This window comes from Leuciscus leuciscus (genome assembly GCF_965113295.1).
Source record: "Leuciscus leuciscus genome assembly, chromosome: 4".
NCBI lineage: Eukaryota > Metazoa > Chordata > Actinopteri > Cypriniformes > Leuciscidae > Leuciscus > Leuciscus leuciscus.
The window spans coordinates 30516329-30542503 of NC_138728.1; the positions used below are offsets into that span (position 1 = coordinate 30516329).

At 39.5% G+C, this 26175-nt stretch overlaps 3 protein-coding genes and 1 long non-coding RNA gene across 4 annotated transcripts in view; 2 read left to right on the plus strand and 2 right to left on the minus strand.

Annotated features, from left to right (window-relative positions):
* Positions 1-26175, plus strand: part of LOC309497634 (uncharacterized protein) — a 141478-nt gene that overhangs the window by 27927 nt on the left and 87376 nt on the right. The gene's annotated exons all lie outside the window — the stretch shown is intronic.
* On the plus strand, positions 4926-5952 carry LOC309497792. The gene is made up of 2 exons (XR_014205712.1): positions 4926-5176; positions 5301-5952. It is a non-coding gene; the product is annotated as an uncharacterized lncRNA (long non-coding RNA).
* On the minus strand, positions 7068-14125 carry LOC309496372 (uncharacterized protein; the record flags this gene model as incomplete). Its single annotated transcript, XM_082166366.1, has 4 exons — positions 7068-7481; positions 10046-10100; positions 13624-13817; positions 13974-14125. 4 exons carry the CDS (start codon positions 14123-14125, stop codon positions 7418-7420), a joined length of 465 nt encoding a protein of 154 aa, XP_082022492.1. The 3' UTR covers positions 7068-7417.
* On the minus strand, positions 15185-20374 carry LOC309496373 (uncharacterized protein; the record flags this gene model as incomplete). The annotated part of the gene is made up of 7 exons (XM_082166367.1): positions 15185-15272; positions 16019-16224; positions 18232-18436; positions 18701-18848; positions 19335-19528; positions 20011-20139; positions 20369-20374. The coding sequence occupies 7 exons, from the start codon at positions 20372-20374 to the stop codon at positions 15252-15254; spliced, it is 909 nt and encodes a 302-aa protein (XP_082022493.1). The 3' UTR covers positions 15185-15251.

The window sequence follows — 26175 nt, forward strand, 5'->3', positions numbered from 1 at the left end:
AGAGAAAATACTAAAACGTGGTTGAGGTACTGTGTGCTTTAGAAAAGCGAGGCAGATAAATGGAAAATTTGATTGGACGAATTCATCCAATGGGATCGCTTGTTAAGTTAGCTGCACGCAAAATGTTAAAACCAAAATACTGCACGGCCGGATACTGCACAGATACATCTTACTATGGACCTAGCAGCTAGTCCTGCGAGTTGAACTCCCTGCATCAACAATGTTTCCTGAGACGATGAACATCAGCTAGCTTCAGGGTGAGTAGAGAGGGACATTGGATTCTGTTTACAGACCTGCTGTGGTTTAGTTAGCTAGTAAACGCATTATTACCGATCTGTGATATCGTCGGAGTCATGATTTATTTATACAGTTTATATGGTCGGAGTGGTGGCTAGCTTGTGGAGTTTGACAAAAGTGCTTCCAACGTGTTTAGCTGCTAGCCCTTGGATAGTTTAGTATCTAGCTTGGTTTTGTGACTCAATTTCAATGAATGCCAAGTGTGTCAGTCTCAGTTTTGTTGAACGCTATAAAGCCTAACGTTACACGTTATATGTGTGTATAAGTGAATATGTACATGTTTTGTGTATGTGACAACGTTACATCCAGCCCTTTGCTTAGTAGACTTGCTAGCATGATATCAGTTAACATACTTCTCTGTCCTCTGCCTGACGTGAGTGTTTCAGCGCCCTGTCTCTGCGGTAGATAGCATCGGTGGTGTTAGTACTTGTCATTGGTCTATTGGTCTGCCCTGTACTATAGCCTGAAAAGTTGAACATTGACGGAATGGCCTCAGGTTTCAGTCTGTTGGACTTAACCCTCACCAGTGAACCTGTTGTATCGAAAGTACAACTCTCTATATAGTCTGTCCCTAAAAAATGCTCACTACAGACTCGAAATCCAGGGGCTGTCGGAGGGCTAGCCAGTTTTAAGGCAGCTAGCCATGACTTGAGGACTAGTTTCCTTGTCAAAGGTAGCCTGTGAAAATGTATCGTAACCCCAGCTGCCTTAGCCCTATACAATTCATTACTACAGCCAGGGGCAATACAGTAGCCTATGAACCCCCCCTAGACCTGTTGGTTTCTGTTTCCAAAGCCATATCAGCTAGCCTCAGACTATTTACATGCTATGGCTGCTCTGCTTGTTAGCAACAGAGTAGCTTACCATGCCAGTGACGTAGCCGAATGTTGAAATCCAACATGGCGGCGCCCGTATAACAACAACAACAACATTTTCAACGTACCATTTTATCCCTTTTAACAAATTCTGCCATTTTAATAATTGTACCAATGAGAATAAATAAAATACATCTGTTATATCACCTTTACTCAAATTCGAGTTCAGTTCATCTTTAAGGTTTATCTTGAAAAGGCATCTGCTGAATGAAGGAGGCTAAGCTCACACTAATCTGGATACATTTGAAAGCATATTTTTTTCTACGTTATTCCACACTGAGATGTGTTTTTGTCCTGAGATAACTGAGCATTTTGAAGATAATGAAAACATATGATAATGCCATTATCACGTTGTAGTATGTTTTGTGAAAATGCTTATGGGGAAACCCCTTCCTCCAAATACTACTGAAGCCATATTGAATCACAGCAGAAACACTTGCTCCTCGACAAGAAAGACTTCTGCATAGGATGCACCAGTGTATCCTTGCTCATAGCTCCTTTGGAAGCCTCCTCGTGATGGAATTAGAGAACTGAGATGTCCTTCAAGATGGCTAACAGTGGTTTCCAGGTCATAGGCTGGAGGACGGAGGAGTGAGGTAAACGAGTAAGCATCAATTTGAATATTTAGATCCACCCAAAGACATCCAGCTATTGCTGCAGCTGAATAAAATACTGATAGAGCTGTTTTGACAGATTAAACATGAAGAGAGTTAACTGCTATTGGGGCAGTCCTTATTGTCGAGCCCTGAACTTTATCACAGTACAGAATACAATAAAAGTATATAATGCCTCTTTCTGTGATAAGAAGCCAACTCAGTTAACAAAAGTTATTTCAATCACTCTTCTGATGTTATTCTCATAACTTGTATTTTGACGCTGTGTTAAGCTAAAAATGGTTAGCATTTTTGTCTCTAAATGAAATCACATAGTATGATATTAAAGATAAAATAATCATTTTATCATTGATTTAATTAATTCTGATGATATGAGAACAAGCTGCCAAATGTTTTCTTTTAAATAACTCTACACAAAGGCTTCATGAATTATGTATTTTTTGTATTTGGGTTCCAAATGTTGCATGTTAACAAGTTTCGATTTTAGTTGTGTTGTTAAAGCTTTTTTATAATACTGTCGAATTTAACATTATTTTCTCTCTCCTGGTTATTTCATAGGCAGTGTCAAAGAAGCCAGAGAAAGACATAATCAAAGTCTTGAAGCTACAATATGTAAGATGTTTCGCCGCAAGAGGTCGCAGTTTCCAAACAATAACAAAGGCGAAGCTTGATGACGGTATGAAGGAGAGTGGAACGATGGGAGATGTCGTTTTCACCATCTAGAGATGTATGGAATTAACGAATCATGATCACGGATGAAGTAATTTTGATCACACTATTTTATGTCATCGTAATGAATTAACTGCAAGGAAAGTGAAATGTAATGCTATATTATCCTGTTACAGATATTTGTCAAATGATTTGGTGGGTTAATGCTGCGCAGTTTTACGTGTTTATGGTTAACGCCACGTTGTTTTACGTGTTTAAAACAATCGTACTAAAAGTACATTTGAACAAACCCACAGTATTTGCAAGTAATGGCTAAATATTTTTTAACACCACATAACCTACTGTGTTAACCATAATCTTGGTCACCACACGTGATTAAAAGCATTGCCGAAGTATAAAGAGCAATATAACTAAAATATCATCAGCATAATGATCACTTGATAGTTTTTGAGGTGAATCAACATGCATTATGATCTGTCACGTCATATATGTATCTCGCATTGTTTGTAAGTGCTATTATTGACATGTGCATGTGTTGCAGGGAAACACAGATACATCCTCACTGGAAGTATCAAATCCAGATGAGACCTGGAGTCCCCCCAAGAATAGAAGGCATGAAGCATCACAGGGTAGAGGAGGACGAACATCCACAGGAAAGAGAAAAGGGATGGGAAGAGAGAACAGGATGGAAAGAGAGAGTGGAGAAGTTGAAGTTGGCAGTGCAGCAAGAGGAAGAGCGAGAGCAGACAGACGAGGGCTACAAGAGGAACACAGGCAGCAAGAGGCAGAGGAAATACAGCATCATTGAGTGAAGAGGACAGATTGAGGGTGGCTAGGCTGCGGGAGGACAGGCGGTTGATGACACAAGTGAGTGTGGACATTCTAGGTTCTGTATTTGGTAGTAAAATGGGTTTGAATTTTTTTTTCAGGAGGTTATACAGTACATGTGTTTAGATGAAGCTAGAGAACTTTTACTTCAAGTTTTTGACAGAGAACCTGGCTTCAACCTAATGCCTCACAGAGAGGAACAACCATCACAGGGTGTACCTGGATGATGGTGCTTCTGTACAAATTGCAGGGAAATGCTAGCCTGGATGCCAGCCAAACTTAGCCCCGCCCACAACATTTGAGGTCGGGAAGTTCGGTCTGGACTTGATCCATTGTGGAGCAACTATGCTCGAACCTCGAACCAGAGCTGTTCGGACCAATCAAATTGTCAGGGCGGGCTTTATACGATGATGGCCAGATGATCAACAGTAACGTAATCATCCACGTCACCAAAGATCGCTTGGGTTGAATCCATTTACAACAAAGATGCTACCATCGCGTCTGTTTTAGAAGATATCAACAGCGCATTTATTTTAAAAGAGGAACAGAGAACTGCGATCAAGGCATTTGTCGATCGGAAAGATGTTTTTGCCATCCTCCCAGCGGGATTCGGCAAAAGTTTAATTTATCAGCTGGCCCCGATGGTCACGAAGAAGATGGGGCGCAATGAAAACCCTGTGGTCATTGTGTTTTCTCCGTTACTCTGATTGGTTGTAGGTCTATCCAATTGAGTGCAGAGGTGGTCATCCTCAGCTGCTGTGTATGCCCAATACATGATAAATATCCAGACCCAAATGGCCAGTACACTGGTTTTATAGCCGAGGTTTTTTAATTGCAGAGCATGCTGCTGCCATCCCAAGTCATGTTCTCATTTAGACCTGTGTTTATTTATGTGAAAGTAACTGACTGGACAATTGTTTATTTATGTAATGTTACATGTTAATTATTTATCTTCTATTACCTCTTTTAAATTTGATTTTATACTATCCAGTCTATTCTTTTTTAATTAAAAGTTAGAGAGTATTGTTCTTTACTGACTTCATTTAATAAATACTGTGTTGTCAGAGTAGTAACATAAATAAAAAACAACTGTTCTAGTGGTTCTGAAATATTTATTTGTTTGCTGGATGAAAATAAAGTATTTCTATAACAAATATTACCCGTCTTACAAATTATGTACATGGTTAGGAGCAGTTTAGTGAGGTAGCACACTCACATGAGATAAGAGGTAGAAAGATGAAATGTCAGATTACAAAACTTTAGAAACAAAATAACTTATTTTGGTTTAGACGACAGTCCAAATCAGATCTCTGGTGGTTGGGATGAGAGGTTGTACTTCAGGGCTCATCTAGTGTAGGAATGGCTCCTTTGTGGGGGAAAAACAACATTGCATTCAGAGAAGATAAATAAGCACAATGTACCAAAAATTTCACTGATCCATAGCAATAGTAAAACAAACATAGGTATCATACCAACTATAATAAATGATAAGCCTGTATCAAATATCTTAGCTGCTAGTATGCACTACTAAGCAAGTGATATTTTAATGGACATACCTATCCCTCTATTGACATGGGACTCTAGAATAGAGCCAATTGATGGAGGCGGGACTTTTGGAAGGAGGCCTAGTATCCGTGGATCTTCAGGCCTTAGAGTCTGACGTCTTGGCATCCCCTTGTCAGCCTGTAGTCTTGGACAATGGAGGAAATTCAGTGTATGCTGTTTTTGATCCTCGGGATGTGGCTGTTTCTCACAGAAAGAAGACAAACGTTGTTTCAGGAGAGGCTGAGGGCAGCAAAACGAAACACTGCTGAAAAAAACAGGAGAGTTTGGGAATTACTACAGAGTTCAGACTACGAGACGAATCCGGTTGTTCAAAGCCGACGCAAGAGGGTAAGTTATGCTAACGTAGCTAACGGTTGCATATGTATAAATACTATATTATATACAAAGTATTGGATCAACTTTATAGCTACCAGTATTACGTACTAAAATGTCTATGCTTTATGTGTTTCAGATCTGTTTCGCTTTGCAAAGTCGCCGTGGCAGACCGTCTGTTTGGGCTTTCAACCGAGCTACCGAGTGGTGGGATGTTATTGTTCCCGGTTTCACAAACGTAGCCTGGAAATCCAGACCTAAATCTAAAAGATTAATGGTCTGGTGTCGATCAATGAAAATTGGCCAGCTCGAGGGGCGGCACCAAGCATGCATTTGAAAATCTCACAGCACGCAATTGGATAACACTACGACCAATCACAACAATAAACCCCATACGCTTAGCTACCAGGGGAGCTAACTGGTAGATTAGACTCTTCCGGTCGGCAAAACAGCAAAAACACCCTTCTTGCAAAGGAACGATTCGAGCGCCGTCTTCTGTTCCTCTTTTGGGAAAAAGCCAAGTCTAACTCGTTCATTGTAGCGGCCAAAGCCGTTTCAAACCACTGCTATTTATCCATAGGCATCTTGCAATGTTTACTGATGACTTCGACGTCACAGCGCTGTCGTCATCTGTTTAGCTCGCCTCTGGCCCGCCTATATCAGATAACCCGATGTGATTGGTGCAGCTCAGATCGAGGGGCATATTTAATGAGCTCCATTGATCGACACCAGAGTAACTCGCTGAGCAAATTCAACTTGTGCTCTCGCGAGAACTCTGGTTTACCAGGGTATCACAAACGCGCAGTGGGTTCAGAACTTCAGAATGTCAGAAGAAACATTTATATACTTGTACAACAAACTGCGTCCAGTGATGGAGAGACAGGACACAAGCTTCCGCAAGTGTGTTCCTCTAAAGAAGAGAGTGGCCATCGCACTATGGAAGCTTGCGACTGGTTCAGAGTACAGAACTGTCGGCCATCTTTTCGGAGTAAGCATAACAACTGTTTGCCGGTGTGTTCAAGAGTTCACTGCTGCTGCAGAAACTTTGTTGGTTCCTGAACAAATTCGTTTCCCAGACCAGGAGAAGTTTGAAGAAATGGCTGCCAACATTGAAAACAGATGGGGGCTCCCGCAGTGTGTTGGTGCTATTATTAGATCACACATACCCATTTTGGCACCACAGGAGTACCACTGTGACTATTTCAACCATAAAGGCTGACACTCCATCATCCTTCAAGGTGGTGTAGATGGAAAAGGACTGTTCTGGAACGTGTTTGCAGGCAGCTGGCAGCTTGCATTATGCTCGTGTTTTAAGACTGTCCACGTTGTGGGAGTTGGCCAGCCGTGGCAACCTCTTTCCAGCTTACACTTGGAATATTGGTGGAGTGAATGTTGCCTACTACATCCTTGGAGATTCTGCCTATCCCCTGCAGAACTGGCTCATAAAACCATTCACTGACACTGGACGGCTGACAGCAGAACAGCAGATCTACAAGAAGAAAATATGTCGAGCACGGGTCGTGGTTGAAAACGCTTTTGGTAGACTGAAGGGATGGTGGCGTTGTCTCATGAAAAGAAATGACTGTGATGTTACAATCGTGAAATCTATGATTCTTTCTTGCTGCGCTTTGCATAACCTTTGTGAGAGTCATGGAGAGGACTATGACAATGACTGGGCTGCACCTGCAGCAGCAGAGCCTGTGGTGGCAGTGGCACAGGGTGTAGAGGAGGAGGGCAGGGATGTACCAGAGGGTCTGATGCGTTACTTTAATTGTTAAAAAATAAATACATTATCTTTAAAAATGTTGTCTCTGCTGTTTTTTTTTAAGGTTATCACAGTATAAAATCTGAAAATACATGGTCAAACCCTTGTAAAAAAGCAAACCATCAAAAAAGACACTTTGTAATAAGTTTCAAAAAGGTTTTATTTAAACACACATACAAATAGAAAAAACTATAATATAAATATAAATTCACACAACCAACTATATACATATGTTACATGTAGTGCAAACATGAAGTTCAAATGAGCAAACTATGGGGTTTCAGTCCAGGGGCGGTGGAACAGCGTCCCGCCGGTTGAGTGCCTGTACAAGCTGGCTCAGGGTTCCCAGAAAGGCCTGGTTGAAGGACGACATTGCAGCAATCTCCTCCCTCCTCAAAGCCGCCTCTAGTTCTCTTGCATGTGCTGCATCATCGAGTGCCATCTGTAAATGGCGCTCCCGCTGTGCCCGGTTCAACTCCATCTGCTCGACATCAGATGTCTGCATCTCCCTCAGGACAGTGAGATGCTCCTGTTCCCTCCATCGTTTCCTCTGTCCTGGACAAAAAATAATTACAATGAATGAGTTACAATAAAGAAAAACAGACAACTCACGTTTCATTCACAGGTTGTGTGTGTTTTAAATTGTTCACATGTATTATCATTACATCTGCTACATAAAAAAAGACAAGCCCACAACTTACTATTACATATATAGTATATAACAATATAACGACTTAACATCTGAGCCCACTATTTATTAGTAAATGTCAACTTTAAATTACCATGTGTACAGTATAGGTGTACACTGTGTACATCTGGAAAGTTATAAAAATACTGAACAGGTTTATTAATGAATCCTTGATTCCCATAACTGGGAATGCTTCCTGTTATGCAAGTAAGTTTATGTTATATTAATAATAATATATTAAATATAGGTTACAGATTATTTAAGTCAAGCATTTTGTTTAATTAATAATGGCACATTACAACATAAATTTGCTACATTCCAGTAAAGCCTCTGTTGCGCTGTACAGACGACAAAACGCGAAGGTGCTGTTGAATGCGATTATCAGCTGATTGCACCAGAAAATGAAGATGATGTAGCCCCTCTTTAATCTGCTAAATTAAAGTTTTGTGAATCATTCACAAAATTGAGATGACTGACCGTGATACCCGGCCATAGCAACAAAAGAAAATTTTCAAAACATTTCCATACATTGAATAAATCATAAAAAAACTGATTTTGTTTGTTGTTTATTTATTTAAAACAAGTCGAGTTTAGCGTTTCCATATGCAATGCAAAATGAGAAATACAGAATCTTATTCTTGCAACATTTTTTTTTTTTTTTTGCCAAAGGAATTGCAGCTTTGCTGTGTACAATTAAAACAGTACAAAATGAAAATAGTACAAAGCAACAAATTAAGATTTAATTTGCCTCTCTCTCTCGCTGACGCGCTGGATCTCTATTTAGCAAGTTTCTTTTGTCTCCCTCACTGTGCGCTCCGGGTCTCTATTGAAATGAAATGTTTCAGGGTAGAAACACATCATACAGCTGATAATACTGTATATGTCACTGCGTGTCATCCACACCAATTACAAAAAAACAACTGTAACAAATTAATTTAGCCTTTGTTGATTTCAAAGAAAAAGAATGACTTGTTGAATTCACCTTAGGCTGAAATAAAACGAGGTTTATCGCTAATTAAAGCGCTCTGGTCCGTGTACGTTTTGATAGTTTGTTTTTTCGTTTGAACCACAAAACAAAATAACGAGAAACCACCTTTTTTTCGTTTGTCGTTCAAACCAAAAACAAAGAAACGGTAAAAAAAGAGCCATTCTCCCGTTTTTGGTTTCTGAATCCAAAAACGAAAAACGACTAAACCAAATTCAAATAACGGTCCGATTTGGGTTTTTTGAAATTCCTTTTTTCATTTCTCCGTTTGAAGATCTACATTAAAAGAAAGACAGGTTTGCCATGTGACCCGGAAGTAATAGTAAATATAGCCTATAAAAATAAAAGCCAAGCTTTTAGAACAGTCATAATATGCAGCACTAACGTTATACCAGAGTAACGTTAGAAGAAAAAAAATCAATCAATAAATAGGCTTATATAAACCTGGACCGAAAGAAATATGTTAGCAACAGTAGTTTATTACAGTGATTTAATATCGTGCCTATCCACGTACACATCACCAGTCACGTTTAATGAGCGCATTGTTTAGTTCAATACAGTTGGTAATATAGGTTATAACCTATGAACTTATTGTGTGTGCAGAGTTGTTACTGTTAGCGCTATATTATATAATTAAATTAATATGTAATGTGGTTTCCACCATAATGGGCCAAACTGTTCCCCCTTTCTACCAGCAGGTGGCAGTATTTAAATGACTGACTTTATTGTGTCTTTGGTAACTGTTTTAAATCAAGATTACTGATACAGATATATTTATTGTTGTTCATTTAATTTCATTTGGTTTTGATTTTATTTGCAACCTAGTTATCATCATCATCATTCACCCCCAGCCCAGAGTTAAACCTGCATGCCCTTCTGTTTTAACCTGATTCTAACACTGCTTTCAGCTTCTTAGCAGCTCAGACAACAAACTCACATCAGAAATGTCCTAATGTAGGCCATCTGGCCAAAATAAAGATTTACCAGTGTGCTGTATACTGTGTGAATATTTCTTCTCTATACACATTCCAGTGTGTATAACATACAACACTCCCATTGTGCCATGCAATTGAAGAGAATCCATACAAGTCTTAAACATTTATTCAACATATATAGCACATACATGCTTTCAAAGGCATTGCATGTACAATCTATGGCTGCAGAACATTTACTGTGAAGCCCTAAGGTAAGAACATTTTACAAGGTCCTCAAAAGAAAGTCCAAAAAACATAATTACATTACTAAAAACAGGCTGTCAATGCTGAGTACATCAGCAATAACTGCAACAAAACGTTTCCAGTAACTTTTGAACAGTCCTGCTTATTGACTTGGACGAATCTTTGCTCATTCCTCTGTACAGAACAGCTTTAACTCTTGGATAATGATGTGGAATTGAAAACAGGGGGGGGAATTATTTTATCATTTGTGCATTTTATCATCACCTACCTCTTCTGCATGGTTGGCTGTCTTCTCTGGTCCAGTAGACTTTCCTCCTTCACATCTGCATACACACATCGCCCAAACATTAATTAAAATTGTATAATGTAAGGAAGCTAATACAAAAGGGTGTTTTTGCTTGCACTAACTGCTCTCACAAATCACACACGTTGTACCTTAATAGCTAAGTCTGAGAGTCCTGATCTGTAAAGAAGGACTTGCTATTTATGTTCGGGGTAACGGGGATAAGCCAATCAGCGCCTTTGTTTTGGGGTCACAGAGAGGACACCTGTTTGCGCTGACTGATAAGTTTCGTTTTGAGTTAGTAGTGAGAGTTGCCGGAAAAGCACATTGTAGATATTTCTGAAGTGCATAGTTGTTGTCTGTGTCGCTATCTGTGCATGTGTGCGTCCAGAGACAAAACCACACATACTGTACACTCAAGAAGACAGACAATCATCTGCTGGCTGCCAATAAAATCCATTGAAGAGCATTAGAGCATACGATTGCATTCTTACCGATGCACCGCAGTGGTCACTTATTCCCAACTAGCTACAGTTACAGTCCTAGCTATCAAGTCTCCATTACATGATACTTTTTGCAGCCACTCTCCATCTTTTTCACCTCTGCCCGGGCCTGCTCCGGGATCCTTCTGGGCATGAATAGCCAGATGGACAGAGACAAGATAAGTTTGTTAACTCTAGAAATCTATGATAAGACAATTACAAGACTATTATAATGACAGAGAGAGTATGTATGCTAAAGGGAAACTCTTGTATTTGACAACCTGCACACCATTTCACCATCTTTGGGGGGACACGCCTAATTTGCATATGGTCCAGTATTGATCCAGAGCTCTTCAGCCGTCATCTGCAATGTACTTACACTGGGAGTGCTTTTTTGGTACACTGACAGGCTCAGATTGTTATTATTTGTTATTAACTGACAGGCTCAGATTGTATATTATTATAATATATTATTTGTATTATTTACGAAGCTTGGTTCACATAAAGAGGCTGCTGGGGTTTCGACTCCGCCACGGGCTCTTGAAGTTTGCAATGTTGTTGTTATGGCGTAAATTGTACTGTATACTTACAGTGAAATATTTAGTATTCAGTAATAATATTTAGTGGACTTTTGGGCTTTCGCTAACTCTTTACAAGCTAGAGATATTTCAAAATCTACAGATTCTTCATCTCAACCAGAACTCGCACAGCCATAACAGGAAGACGGTACCTCATCCAGCACCTCCATTGGAGGCCCATTCAGCCCCATTGTATGTCTAACTCAGCATCTGAATACAGTACCAACTTAGTTCTAAATGTTCAGAATTACTCAATGACCAGCTGCACTTAATCTTAAGATGTCACGTGAAGTGTGTGTATGCATTTATCCGAACACTGTGTTGGTAGGAGAACTCTAAAACATTTAGTCAGAATCGCCACACGGAGGTTATGCTACCATTGTGAAACCATTGCCCAAAAAGCTCAATTTATGTTTTGATGTGCCAGGCATAGACTGTGCCAGGTCAATTCAACATAACACCACAAACACGCCGAGTAATAAGTGTGGTGAAGAGCGAACCTTAGCTGGTCACAATAACCAAACGAGTAGCCAAACTTCATAAGCTTTTCATTGGTAAACCTTATTACAGTGCAGTACACCGTACACATACGTTCAAACAATTTTTCACCCAGGACTCAGGTCACAATGATCCGAAATAGTACCTTAATTGGATTGCTTTGATGCATCTAACATTATATCCAATAAAAGTCCCAAACATTAATCATACCCTGGAATTGAAAATGTAACCTAATGTAAGTTAACGTTACTGCAATGATCGGGAGATCAAAGAAGAAAAAACACTTAACGTTAACTTACATTAGAATAAAGTTAACCTACTAACGCACAAATTGCGGCGTTAGACACAAACGTTAGCAGTTAATGTTAGCTTTCACCTTACTGGCCACAAGTTGCGGATTAAAAGAGAGTTATGGGTAACGTTCGTTGCGGGTTCTCAACAAACACAGACTTGCTGATGAATTATCAATGCTAATGTTAGCATTAGTTATCGTTAACGGCTAACAAGCTAGCAGCAGACGTCCATTTGGTGGTGCAAACGATTCTAAAATTAGGAAGTGAGAACCTTCTGAATGATGTTAACATGACACTTTTGGGCCACAACACTATCCGCCTTACCTTTAAAGAATATTTCCAAGGGCTGGATGAAAAGCTTCCGTCTGCATGTTCCTTCTCCCCTGGTCCGGGCCGACTGTTATCAAAAGGTCCGACCCCCAGAAAACAAAGTAACTTAGACAACTAAATCTATTTGCGCGCAACCAGGGTCATTGCAACCTATTGCGACATAAATTACATATTTTTCTATAATAGCATATAAGTTTGTAAAAACCGGACCCCAATACAATTTCCCGACCCCTGTAGTTGTTTGGACAGAGAACTGACAGCGATTGAATGAATACTTGTCAACGTGAATTCCCACGTGACGTCATGCGTAGGCCTAATAAGGTTAACGTTACTAATGAGGGAGATTGGGATTCCGCTGTGCCGCCATCAAAATATCAGTCCCTATTTCGTCTTTGCCATTCGATTGACACCCTCATAAAACTTGTGTTGGTCCTCAAATATAATTTTATTAAAGTCAAATTATCTTGTTCGCTAGGTGGGCTCCCCATTCGTCGGGCCGCGAGGGGTCTATTCCCGTGCCCCAGCCCCGTCAAAGCGCCGGTCGAGCCCTCCCGACCGAGTTCAGCGGGCGCCCTCCGTCCAACCTGGTGAGGCTTACCCGTCCGATGCCATAAGCATATAAGTTCCCGTCGGACGCTGCGAGAGCCCTCCCGGGTGAACGGTTAAACTCGTTCACAAATTCACGCTCGCATAATTCTTGCGTCATCGAGCTGTCAGTTCAACTGCAGAACGGGCTCATCCGTCCGATGCTGTGAGCATCCAAGTTCCCGTCGGATGTTGCGAGAGCCTTCCCAGTCGAACAGCTAAGCTCGTTCCTTGGTAAATACATACCCTTCACATTTTGGGCGGATAAATTCTACGCTCGCTGTCCTGCGTTCATCTGGCCTTTTTGGGGGGAGTACTCTGGGGTCGGGCCGAATTCCGAGCTCAGAGCCCTCCCCCCGGACAGCAAGCCAAATACGCATTATAATATTACATCAGATTTCATTAACATGTGAACTCGTGAAATGAAGTTTTATGTAACAAAGTTCGGGAGGAGCATGTTCAGGTAATCATCCAATCAGCGCAAGAAGAAGCCCGTATAAATAAAGCCTTCCCTTACCTCCTGTCTCATGACTAATTTCTCAGCATCCCGCCACCACCCCATCACCTCACACTCTGCTGGGTCTGCTCATAGATACCTATGATCTATACATTTCGGAGCCCTCCCCCCGGACAGCAAGCCAAATACGCATTATAATATTACATCAGATTTCATTAACATGTGAACTCGTGAATCAGACAATATTGAAAAAAGAAGTGATATCCAAGATATGTGATGTCAATTAATAATAATGAACTACTATTAAGTAGGAATTTTCTTTTTTTTTACAATAACATACCTGTTGTGCCAATGCCTTCGATGAGGCGGTTTCCCTGACCATCACAGAGGACAATCTCCTCCTCTGAGCCCAGGTCATGTTTCACCTTTTCAGCAATCGTGGACACATTTGCCTCACGCTCCATAAATGTCACATACAGGGTGCCTCCGTCCACCCGAAGGACTCCACCCTCCACCCTTCCGATTGAAATGCTCCTTTTGACAGATACAAACAGAGATGGATAGAGATACATTTAGAGAGTTGTTTTATCATTCAGTCTTTTACGATACAATGCTTTTATGTTTTCCCTCACGGCTTTGCAATAATGCTCTGAGGGTGTATTTGGTTATTTGGTTTACGTTACAACAAACCTCGAAAAGCTTCTTGTGGCTGGTGCAGGCGCTGGTCCCGAATCAGAACAGACTAGGTTGTGCTGGGTGAGGGTGGGTTGGCGGTTGTGCTGGGTGAGGGTGGGTTGGCAGTGGCACTGGTGCAGTAGGGCCTTCCTCTCCACAAACCTCATATCTCCCCGATAAAACTGATAAGAATGTTAATGTGTACCTTGAAATGCAATGTAAGTCGCTTTGGATAAAAGCGTCTGCCAAATGCATAAATGTAAATGTAAATTTAAATCTCCCCAATATACCCTGTTGAGCTGGGTAGCAGGACAACACCAGTCTCTGATATTAAATAGATCCTGGACAGCTTCAGCTGCAAATACAAATATGACAATGTAAGTTGATTTTATTTCTCTCTCTCTGTCTCACTCACACGAGTCACACCGACAGAGTAAAAAGACTCTTCCAGATTTTATTCTCACTACATCAAAACGTATCTATACCATGTCTCTCATTATTTAAAATCATTTTAAATAACAAACTGCTTTCAGCAGGAGAAACAGGGACCATGTCAACCCTTACCGGTGGCTCTAAAATTATTTTACTGTACATTTCAAGTAATGAAAATGACACCCCAAACAGTGAAAATAATAACGTTGCCGTTTGGTCGGTGAAGATTTAGAATTATTTACCAGTGTTGAAAGTATTGGGAAACACAGAATACAATTTCCGCAGATAAGTTTGCAGCTGTGGTCTATGTGTTGAATGGAAACGCGCACAATTTTGCTCCTGCCCGCCAATTACACCCAATTTGGCGCTAACAGGCTCAGAAAACACTAAAACTGCTGGGCCTACTTGGAAAGCTAAGAGCTCACAGATAAAGTGTGCTCAACATATCAGTGTCACTAAAATTACATCATCATAAGGCACTTGAGGTGGATCATATAAACATAAATTAGCCTTCATACCATGCACTTTTACCTATAAAAACTATTTTAACAGGAGCTTATTGTAAACATAACCTTACTTTGTTGCCGAGTTTGGGCATTCCAGCCTCCTTAACATAACGTTACACTATTTCTTTCAAGACTACATTTAGGCTAAACCAATATTATGCCTAACCTATATTGTATACTTCTTCTCGGATAGGCCTACACTTTGAATTTGATATTTTTTTCTAACCTTAAATATTCTCGAAATCTTTTCCAGGGTGATGTCCACTACCCGGATTTGTATGGTTCTGGGTCCACGCCAGAGGGTGGCTTTGTCCTGCTGGTAATTCATCTTACATTCACGGAGATGCTGCAGGTGTCAAATCGGCGGTGGTCTCCCCTAGGCGCAAATGAGCAGTAATCTGAATTCTTTGCGCAGTTTTTTGAGTGCCAGGAAATGACCTTTCAAAATAAAGCGTTGACTTTTCAACATTAATGCTTACTGATGATTTTCATTTTACTAAACATCACAAACCTTCCAAACCTCCAAACATGTAAAGTGCATGGTAGCAGAGAGGTCTACATGTTTTGTACAGAGTTCTTGTTGTTTTAATAGTTTATGTTTGGGCTTGTCTACAAACGGAGGGGTCTTATAACAAATACTCACACCAATTATAATGGTCTATAATAGCAAGTGTGCAGGCTTCAGAGAGAACAAAATAATTGGAAAAATCGGTTTGACCTGACCTTGTCTTACCAAACTGTAACATTTTAGTAACTGTGCAAAATGTATAATTGTGGATGATGAATAACTAAACTAATAACCTAAACTGAGCACCTAACCTAACTTACCACATGTAAACTTTTTAAATTGTCATTTGTTAGAATTTCTTTTAACTCAAAATATTGCTAAGGCAAGAACAAAAACAATTATAAACAACAGAAAGCATAAACACTAGCAGTGCTGGTTTTTGGAAGCCACTGAGGGATGATGTCCTGGGAACACTGAGGCTAAAGCATGTCACTGATGTCGCTAAAGCACTGTCAACGCTGACAATGTCTTCTGGTCAAATCAATCAGGCCTTGGAGTCCAGACTTAAAATTTTCTGGCTGATTGTTGACAGCATTGTCCAACATTACACTCACATCTGGCCATTGCAGAGCAAATTCCCTCTCTGCAGCTTCCTGGTCCTGTGCACTCTGAAAGGGGTTGGTGCCAAAGTGTGACACTCTTGTCAATGATCCCACCTCTTGCTCATACCAGTCTGCAGCCACTGATGACTCTGGCAAAAGGTCTGTGGATACACGTTTTGGGCATCCCTCTCTGGCCAAGTAACTGGGGATTCCCTTTCCTAAAAGAAGTAAAGATAAAAAGGATACATTGCTCAAGCTATACAATGAATTTTTCTAAATTGTTTTTTATTTTATTTTTATAAAATGCATCCCACTTTGTCTAACCACTGTGCATTTGAGAAGCTGACCCACAATCTTGCTTCATGTGTAGGGGGAACAATCTGCAATAGCTTAAGGATGACTATGTTGTTATTAGTAGGCAAATTATTCTGTTATGTACTACAACATAACATTTAGGATTTGCATAGTAAAATGTGAATTTGCTTTATCAAAAATCACTATGAAAATGTTTTTTTAATAAATAAATGTTGCATAAAATTACCTAGGACTTAATGTTACAGTACACAGCTCAATGATGCTTGATGGTCTCAGAACTCACTTATGATCTGCATCATGTTTCCCCTAGTGTTTTATTAAACAAGTTTAAAAATGTTCATCAGAAAACCACTTAAAATAGTATACAAAACGCGTGACATTGTCATTAATAAAAAAGGCTTGAACAGGCATCACACATTTTATAACGTATTTTCAAAATTTGAGATGACATGCAATCAGACTCAAATTTGACTGAGACAAATTTGTCAGTGTCAATTTGTCTTTGACTGAGACAAATTTGATTTGAAGCTGGTTCAAATCATACCTATCTGACCGCTACCATTTTGTCTATTTAAATGGAGAAAAATCGACCATAACTCCAGTAAACTATGGAGTGCCGCAGGGATCTGTATTAGGCCCTCTGTTATTTTCAATATATATGATGCCACTTGGAAATATTATAAGGAAACATGGAATTAGTTTCCATTGTTATGCTGATGACACTCAAATATATATTTCATCACGGCCGGATGAAAACGCTAAATTTTCCAAATTGACAGAGTGTGTTAAAGATATAAAAGATTGGATGATGCGTAATTTTCTTTTATTAAATCCAGACAAGACAGAGGTAATACTTATCGGTTCAAAAAACCGCCCACAAAACCTTGCACAATACAACTTTAACATCATAGGATGTCTTGTTACTTTATCCTCTACAGTAAAAGACCTGGGTGTTATACTCGATTGCAACCTGTCTTTTGAAAATCATATTTCATATGTTACAAAAACAGCCTTTTTCCACCTTAGAAACATTGCTAAGCTACGTAATATGCTATCAGTTTCTGATGCAGAAAAGTTAGTTCATGCATTCATGACCTCGAGACTGGATTACTGTAATGCTTTATTAGCTGGTTGTCCTGCATCCTCAATAAAAAAGCTACAGTTAGTCCAAAATGCCGCCGCTAGAGTTCTTACGAGATCAAGAAAATATGATTATATAACACCGATTTTATCATCACTGCATTGGTTACCTATAAAGTTCCGTATTAATTACAAGGTATTGCTACTGACTTATAAAGCCCTAAACGGCTTAGCTCCAGTCTATTTAACGGATCTTCTATCGCCCTATAATCCATCGCGCTCTTTAAGATCACTAAATTCAAGGCTTTTGGTCATACCTAGGATATCCAGAACCACCAAAGGAGGGAGAGCATTTTCACATTTGGCTCCAAAACTCTGGAATAGTCTTCCTGATACTGTTCGTTGCTCAGACTCGCTCTCCCAGTTTAAAACTAGATTAAAGTCGCATCTCTTCAGCCAGGCATTCATATACTCCTACAGTTCAAACTACAATCCGGCCTCTAGTTCATAAATGCCAGAGGAGAACTGGCCCCCGACTGAGCCTGGGTTCTCCCAATGTTTTTTTTTCTCCATTAGGTCACCTGATGGAGTTTTAGGACACCATTAGGTCACTTGATGGAGTTTTTAGGTTCCTTGCCACTGTTGCCTTTGGCTTGCTCAGTTTGGGGATATTTAATTTAATTTGATCAATCAATAAATTCCTCTTGAAACAAACTTTGTTGTATTATTTTAATTTAATACTGTGAAGCTGCTTTGATACAATCTGTATTGTGAAAAGCGCTATACAAATAAACTTGACTTGACTTGACTTGACAAACCCCAACACAAACCTGGAATCCTGTGGGCATTCCACGCTTGCACAACATGGTCAACTCCAAGCCGAGCCAACTGGCATATCAAGGATGACACACAGAATTTGGACATGCTGTCCTCCATATCCAATGCCTCCTGATCCACCAGTTGGACCAATGCCACTTTCAAAGGGTAGTTCACCCTATTGTTGATTTCAGGCCAAATTCTTTCAATAGTGTGATTCTGTGCATTTGATTCTGTCAAAGCAAAAAAATAAAATACTTATTTAGATTCTTTACACAGAGAATACTGTCCAACAATAGCTGATTTCAACACTACACAATTATCACCAACCTTTAGCTTTCCATTACAAATAAATACAAGCATAAGGAATTAATTAAAAGGGTGACTGACATTAAAATCATTGAAACTTACAAATTACAATCAGGGTGTGTGCATATTTTGCTCAACTGTATTCATTGCAATTCAGTTTTCCAAATGAGTCACCTTTGTTGATGGTGTTTGCATATATGGTGGCCTCTCTATGTTGTGGCGGTGGCTGGACAATTTCTCCTGCATGTAAAGAGTAAGGTAGAACTCCTTCCCATGGTCCACTCTTACCTGGTCCCACACCCCATACTCCATCACTGCACTTCTGCAAGAAAAGATAATATTGCCAATTCATTGACAGCAGTATGGAGTCTGTTAGTGTTACCTTTAGCTGAAAAATATATAGTACGTCTTATGTTGTCAGGCAGTGGGGAGGTAATCTGAGTGTTGACTGGCTGCTTAAAAGGCGGTATAGCTGCAACAATTATTTGATTAGATGAACCACAAACTACTTTGATAATCGATTAAACATTTCAGTCCTTCACTAATTCCTGCATTTTAATTGTAATTGTTTGCTGTTTTTATTATAAATTAATTATAGTAAACTTTTAAAACTACTTTTTAAAAAGAATGCTAACCTCATAATCCAATTAATTATTCATATAGATCAAAATTGCATTCCTGACATTCACAGATATTTTAAGGCCTGAAAATTGGACAATTTGAATTGGGATGATTTCCAGAAGCTGGTTCTTATTTTGACAAAGTTCTTTTGGTGTTATGGGTACACTGAAAAGGTGGTTTAAATTACCTGTAAATGTCACTGTATATGGTGAGGTTGTTCTTCACAGGCATTGTTGATTTTCCAACAATTTTGCTGGAGAAGCCATCGATCGCCAGCACATGAGTCGCACCAAACATAACCATTTTTTCATTCTGGTCTATGTGTACTTTGTGACCCACATAGCCTGCATTATATGGAACAGGATTAAGGTTCTTGGCTCCCTTAAAAACAGACAAAAAAGAACATCAGTACATCATTACATAGTAAACCATACTGAAATCAAAGAAAAAGCACATTGGTGTAAAGCTTTAGACATAACCGCCTAGTATACTGTAGCAAATACATTTAAACCCTCCTGCAACCTACTCTTACAGCCAAACAACATAACACCTGAGCAACCACTGTCATTTGATTATCGTACTGATTGAAAACAATACTGCAAGACATTCTACTATTACAATACACTACACTTACTGCTACTATTCATGGTACTAAGCAAGCACTACTAATGCTACAGCTGAAGTGTGTACTTGTAATGTTAGTACAATTATCATTACTGATAGAACTATTCAAATACCCTAACCAATTAAACTGTCACATTTACCTCAATGCCAAGAAATCCCAACCTTAAAAATCCAAATAATCAATACATTTAATAAGCCTTTAGTAAATCGGGCCTTTATTGACATTAGATCAAACCTACCTGACATCGTGCCCTGTGATAAGGCAAGTGAATGTTGCGCAAGACATCTCCCACACGACCTTCGGATGCATGGACTCCTGCGGCTGCAAGAGAGCCCGTCATAATTTTTCTGCCATAGGTAGGACCAGTCTTAAGGTAAAGAAAAGGCAAAAGATGGTTGATTCAATTTCTATTTAGGAGAGACATGTAATACACACACATACAGTGGGGTCATCAAGTGTGAAACCACTAGTCAATGAGTCTACTTGTATTTTATTTTGTCGAAGCAGTATAGTCCCCGTTCACAACGTGCATGTTTGCCTACACAAAGACGTGATACAAACAACATTCTATTAAACATACAAGTCAAGTAGCTTACCTTCATAGTATTTTTTTTTGTAATTTCAAGTCTAAGAAGGCTACATGTAAAAAAGTATGATATTTTTATAATGTAGTATACAAAATCATAGTTTATACATTGTTTGACTAATTATGCATGACAGTTAGCCATTTCCAGAGTATTATATGGAGTATAAATATCACTGTCAAAGATAAGAAATTATCAGAAATTAATTATAAATTATGTAAGGAACAGAAGGTTGGGAGTTTGACTGGGACAGTAGCTACACCTTTCAGACGGTAACGCAGGTGTCATACTGGGGTTGAGGGAGGACAAAAACCTCTCGTGGAGCAGAACACTGGCTTGATATTGATTTTAGTATGAATACAGAGAATAGAAAAAATACAATAACTTTGTTTGGCATGTTTGCAATAACTTCACTGGTCCAATTTGTATGAGAACTGCAAACAGGTCATGGTGATCTGTGATAAGGCTGTCTGATGCAATGTTCCTTCCTTGAAATGGCTGCATTATTTAATACCCGCTACATTTATATGCGTGGCCCTCTAAAGTCTGCGGACCACCACCAACATGAACCCGACGGAGCTCCATGATGATAGGCTACAGGTAGAAATTAGGATGTTTGTTGTCCCCGCCTAAAAATCAAAGGACATTTCCATTTCCAGACTTTGTATCATCCTGTGCTGGTTCGGTTAGAGTCCATAGAGGTTCGTGCTTTCACATCTGTATTTCGGTTCATTTGGCCCGGATCAGACAGAACGCGTTTTTTGCAGTGAGCTTGTGCGCGCTGTTTAAGCGCCCTGGGCGCCTAGCGTTTTGGCCGCCTGCTGCGCCTTGCGTTTTTGAAGGAGCGCTCTGAGCGCACGGAGTTGAAAAAATTCAACTTTGGCCAGAAAAGCGCCCGACATCATTTGCATTTTTTTCCATTGTCCAATCGAATGAATGGAGAGACAGGCCCTCAGTTGTGCTGATGGAGGGTCACAGTTGCTTGGATTGTCTGGAGACTGCAACTATCCGACTCATCCTAAAATAAGCCTTGAACCGACCATCATTAAGACGAAGCCCCTGGACCAACTGGTGGTAGGCTACTACCAGCGGTGTCTCCCCTTTCTGATGGTCTCATGTAGGCTACCCACACGATCTCCATTTCCCTGTCTCCTGCGTGTTTGTAGGCTCACCCTCAAACAATGCCAGAGCAGGCGCCCTCCGTTTGTCTATTTTTTTTTAAAGCAGATGTTTTCAACAACAAAAGACACAGACCTGTGAGTTGTGATAAAGTGTCTGCTAATATGACAGTTATTCAGTATTCAGTCTAGCTTTATTGGCATGAATGTAAAACAATATTACCAAAGCAAAGAAATACATTTCTTCAAATAATTCAACACTGTAATCCATTGTTCGCAACAATTCACCCGCCATCCGTGAATTTGCCTCTAGATAGCCTAGCCTATAAATGACAAACATGGGCCTACAGATTACAAAGACTGCTTATTTTACTACATGGAATCGGCCACATTTTTGGATACAAATGATAGCCTAATACCAGTCTAAAATTATTATTGAATTGAGAATAGGCTATAGGCCTATTTGGGATTTGTTAAGTCCCTGTTTTAAGCATGCACTGGAGAACAGTCAATTTGAACATGGTCTCAATATTGTGGAACCCAGTAACCAGGGTTCAGGTTACGTGGGGGCCAGTGGGAGCTCAGCTCCCATAAGGAGGGTCTGAGGTCCCATGGAAGCACTAAAATCATGCATCTGTGGGGGTCACAAATTTATTTATCAACAACCATTATTTTGTAGTATCGCAAATAATGTATTTTTCATTGTAATTAGTAGGCTACTATTATTTAGGCTACATTAAAACGATAAACAGACTTATATTAACATGTTTTCCTAATGAACCATGCTGCGCATCGCATGACTGACAGGATGGCTGCACTTCTCCGCCATCAGCCACTATGGTAGGCTACAATTTTGACGGAACAGTTTGAGACCGCGAACGCAATGACTTCAGATGTATTCAGTGCTTGAAGTGGGCCGGTATGCACCCATAGGCAGTACCAGCACCTCGACATTTTTACTCTTTTCTTGCCATATGGCACTTCTCCCAAGCTGCCGGTACTCTCCTCTGCCCTCTCCAAATCAGGTTACTGGGCACTATGTGATACTCACCTGTTCCCGTTCTCGCCTGCCTGCTAAACTCTGTCGGCGGAGAGAGAGCAGGGAGAAGAGAGGCTCGGGTGCCTTTCAAGTAGCCTTGTGCCGAAAGTAGCTTGTCAATGTCAGTTTTCGTGAACCGACCAATCAACTGAAATATAGAAGAAACAAATGTGCATTGTCCAAAAAAGTAACTTAAGCTAAAACAACGAGCTGCTGATTAGGCTACTGCATTAAATTCTGTTATATTTTTATATTTTGAATTGTCACCTGCCAACTTAATTTTGTTACCCTTCATATAGTAAATACAGACATTTCCACCATAAATTGGTGCAGAAAAAGTCTTCAGAAAGCAGGAAATTATGTGTTTAATGCTCAAAGTGTCTGTCGGTTTCGATTACATAATCAGATATTAAATATTTAGACATTTAAAGCTTTAGACATATTTCTTATTGTGACTGAGCTGAAAATAATTCAGCAGAAGCAGCAGGGATACTTATACCAGGAGGAAATCCCCGTCCCCCCTGGCAAATTGCACCTTGCTTACAACCATATTTTTTAAAACTTTTTCTGTACAGGGAACCCCATAAAGTTTTTTTTTTTTTTTTTTTTTTTTTACACAACTGCTTTTGAAATTACGATTGGATTTGGAATTATTATACAAATGTAAATTCAGTCATTCTGTTGAATACTATTTGTTCCTTAGTGTGAAATGGAAATGCATGGTAATCATTTTATTTAATAAATGTAAGAAAAAATGTAAGAAAAAAAAACAACGATATGTTGTAACAGAGTTTTAGAACTAGACAAATCTCTTTACATTTACATTTATTCATTTAGCTGACGCTTTTTATCCAAAGCGACTTACAATTGCTATACATGTCAGAGGTCGCACGCCTCTGGAGCAACTAGGGGTTAAGTGTCTTGCTCAGGGACACATTGGTGTCTCACAGTGGATTCGAACCCGGGTCTCTCACACCAAAGGCATGTGTCTTATCCATTGCGCCACCACCACCCCTTTGCATTAATAATAATAAATCAAATTAAAGCTGTGAGCAGCATTTATCGGGGTTCAAGCATTTAAGGCCTTTAAGCACAAATGCATAAAAATACATTAAGTTTTATTTAAAGCTACACTGTGTAGGATTTTCTCCCATCTAGCGGTGAAATTGTTTATGACTACCAACTGAATATTACTTTCTAGCCCCTCCCATTCCGAGGGCGTTTTAACTCCTACGGTGGCCGTATTATTTCAAATCTGCCGGCAGTCGCGAGTAATCTTCCCCTTGTATTCGTCACGGTGCCACTGTGTAAAAACGCGAAAGGCGAAGCTTGAATTTCCAGGTATGTCCCTCTTTGGCTAGTGTATTTTCAAGATGGAGGCGCAACATGGCTGCCACCATTCGAGCGACTCGCTCGTATGTATTCTAAATGGCAGATTCTACGCTTACGAGAATACTTGATTAGTTGGTAGAAGTAATTACACATTAATGAGCACATATGATTTTGAAAGAACAAAGTGTTTTTTGCTAAGAATCAACTTAAAAAAATTACAGTGTAGCTTTAACAAGCATTTAACCACTGACATCAGAGATGGAAAAGACCATTTACAGCCAATAGGAAATACATGTTTTTTAAGCTTTTTAACAGTTATAGCGGTTATATATAAGATGTTATGTCACATTTGCTCACCAAGTTTGTGAAGTTCTGAGTTTTCGTTTAGGATTTATAGGCTTTTGAGTGTATTTTGCCACACTAATCTTTCCTTCTTTCTTTCTTACTTTCTAAATATTCTTTCTTTCTTTCTTTCTTTCTTTCTAACTAATCTTGATGATCTATCTATCGATCTATCCATCCATCAATCCATGGTCATGTTAAAACATGCTAAATCATGTTAAATTACGTGGCAAACCATGGTAAATCATGCTAGCAATGTGGTAAACCATACTAGAAACATGGTAAATCATGTTAAACCATGCTAGAACATTTTAAAACTTTTTCAAATTTTCTGGCTAATCTTTTTCAAGCCAACTTAAAGTTTGTCTACAAACTTTACTATCTAGTTGGGATATGTCACTGTGAAAATAGGCTATATTTTAATGGTCTATAAGCATTTCACATATGTCTTTGTAAACTGTTATTGATTGATTATTGATTGAAAATATAATTTTTCTTAAATCTAGGACTACACACACACACATGCTCATACACATTCTGTTGTAGATATAGACATTTGAAATACATGATAGGTAACAAAATGTTTACTACTAGTCTCCTTTAGGATTCAAATTACTCAACGTGGCACAATTGTCAACAGTAATACCTTAAAGGTAGGGTAGGTAATCCTGTTCAGAAACACTTTTTTTTATACTGGGTGAAATGGTCCTTCCATCCTGATAGTAGTCAATACATTATGTGTTTAGAAAAAGGAATGAAAAAAATCAGACCTCTGTAGCAGCTGCAGGACAGTAAAAACTCTGACCAATCACTGCCATTCGGTGCGAATGTAAAGAACCAATCAGATGCCTTCATGTCTCGTGCCCGCCCCGAGCCCCACTGCGCGCGCTGCCCTGCGTGCACTCATCACATGTCACCGTTCCCGGAAATATTCAGCTCAAAGCACCTGCATATGCAGTCAGCGAAGGCAAACAAGGCAAAAACTACTTCCTCGGACCCTGCCCGCACTCTTGAACGACCTCCTCTGCTTCGCCCTCAACCCCGGACCTGTCCTCGAACCGACGATGCGGTACTTGTCTCCGGACTCGGAGTGTACGTTAGTCTTCATTAGAGTCAACAATGTTTTCATCATGGAAACTCTTACATGCAAAACACCGTATATGTTATGAATCTTACACGAAATTCATCTTCATCACAGTGTAACTGATGGTAATGGAAAAACGTGTATCAATGCAACCTGTTTTTAGTTTTGCCTTATAAATATAGCTCGTTACCGAATGAAACTTTACCATTATCGATATGCTAGCTTGATAGTGAGTACTAAAATAAATCTTATTTGTTTATATTCTTAGTGATAAAGTTAGGTATTTTATTACATGTGATTCTGACATGATGTCACTGTATGTACTGCGCTCCTTCCTCTCCACTCGTCTCAGGTAATAAATGCGTCTTGTTCCAGCCTGAGCGTTTGGCGTCGCGCGTTTATGTGTTTTGGGGGCGTGGCTTTGGAAGGAGCTCAGAAGGGAGGGGGTGGAGTGAATGGAAATAATGAGCTGTGTTTATTGCAGATTAAAAGGTCTACAGTCACTCGATTTTTAAATTTTCTTTTTCAGAGTACTTACATTTTAATTATGTATTGGTATATAAAGACAGTTTAAACAAATTTGGAATGTTTTTTTTTTAGAAAAATGATTACCTACCCTACCTTTAATGGATGGATTTTGAATAATGTGATTGTACATGTTATAATGGTTACTTTACATAGTGTAAATATGAATTATAGCACAATATTAGTGTTACATGTCATGTTTGTTTTTGGACGCCATTCTGTGTTTCTTTTGTTCTGTTTCCCGCTTCCATGTTCACCATCTTCATTAGTTAATTTGGTTCAGCTGTGTTGTGTTAGTCAGTTTCTGTTCTCTCACTGTTTGTTGCTATGGTTACTGTCAATGAGTTAATTTGCCCCAGCTGTGTCTTGTTTCCCTCAT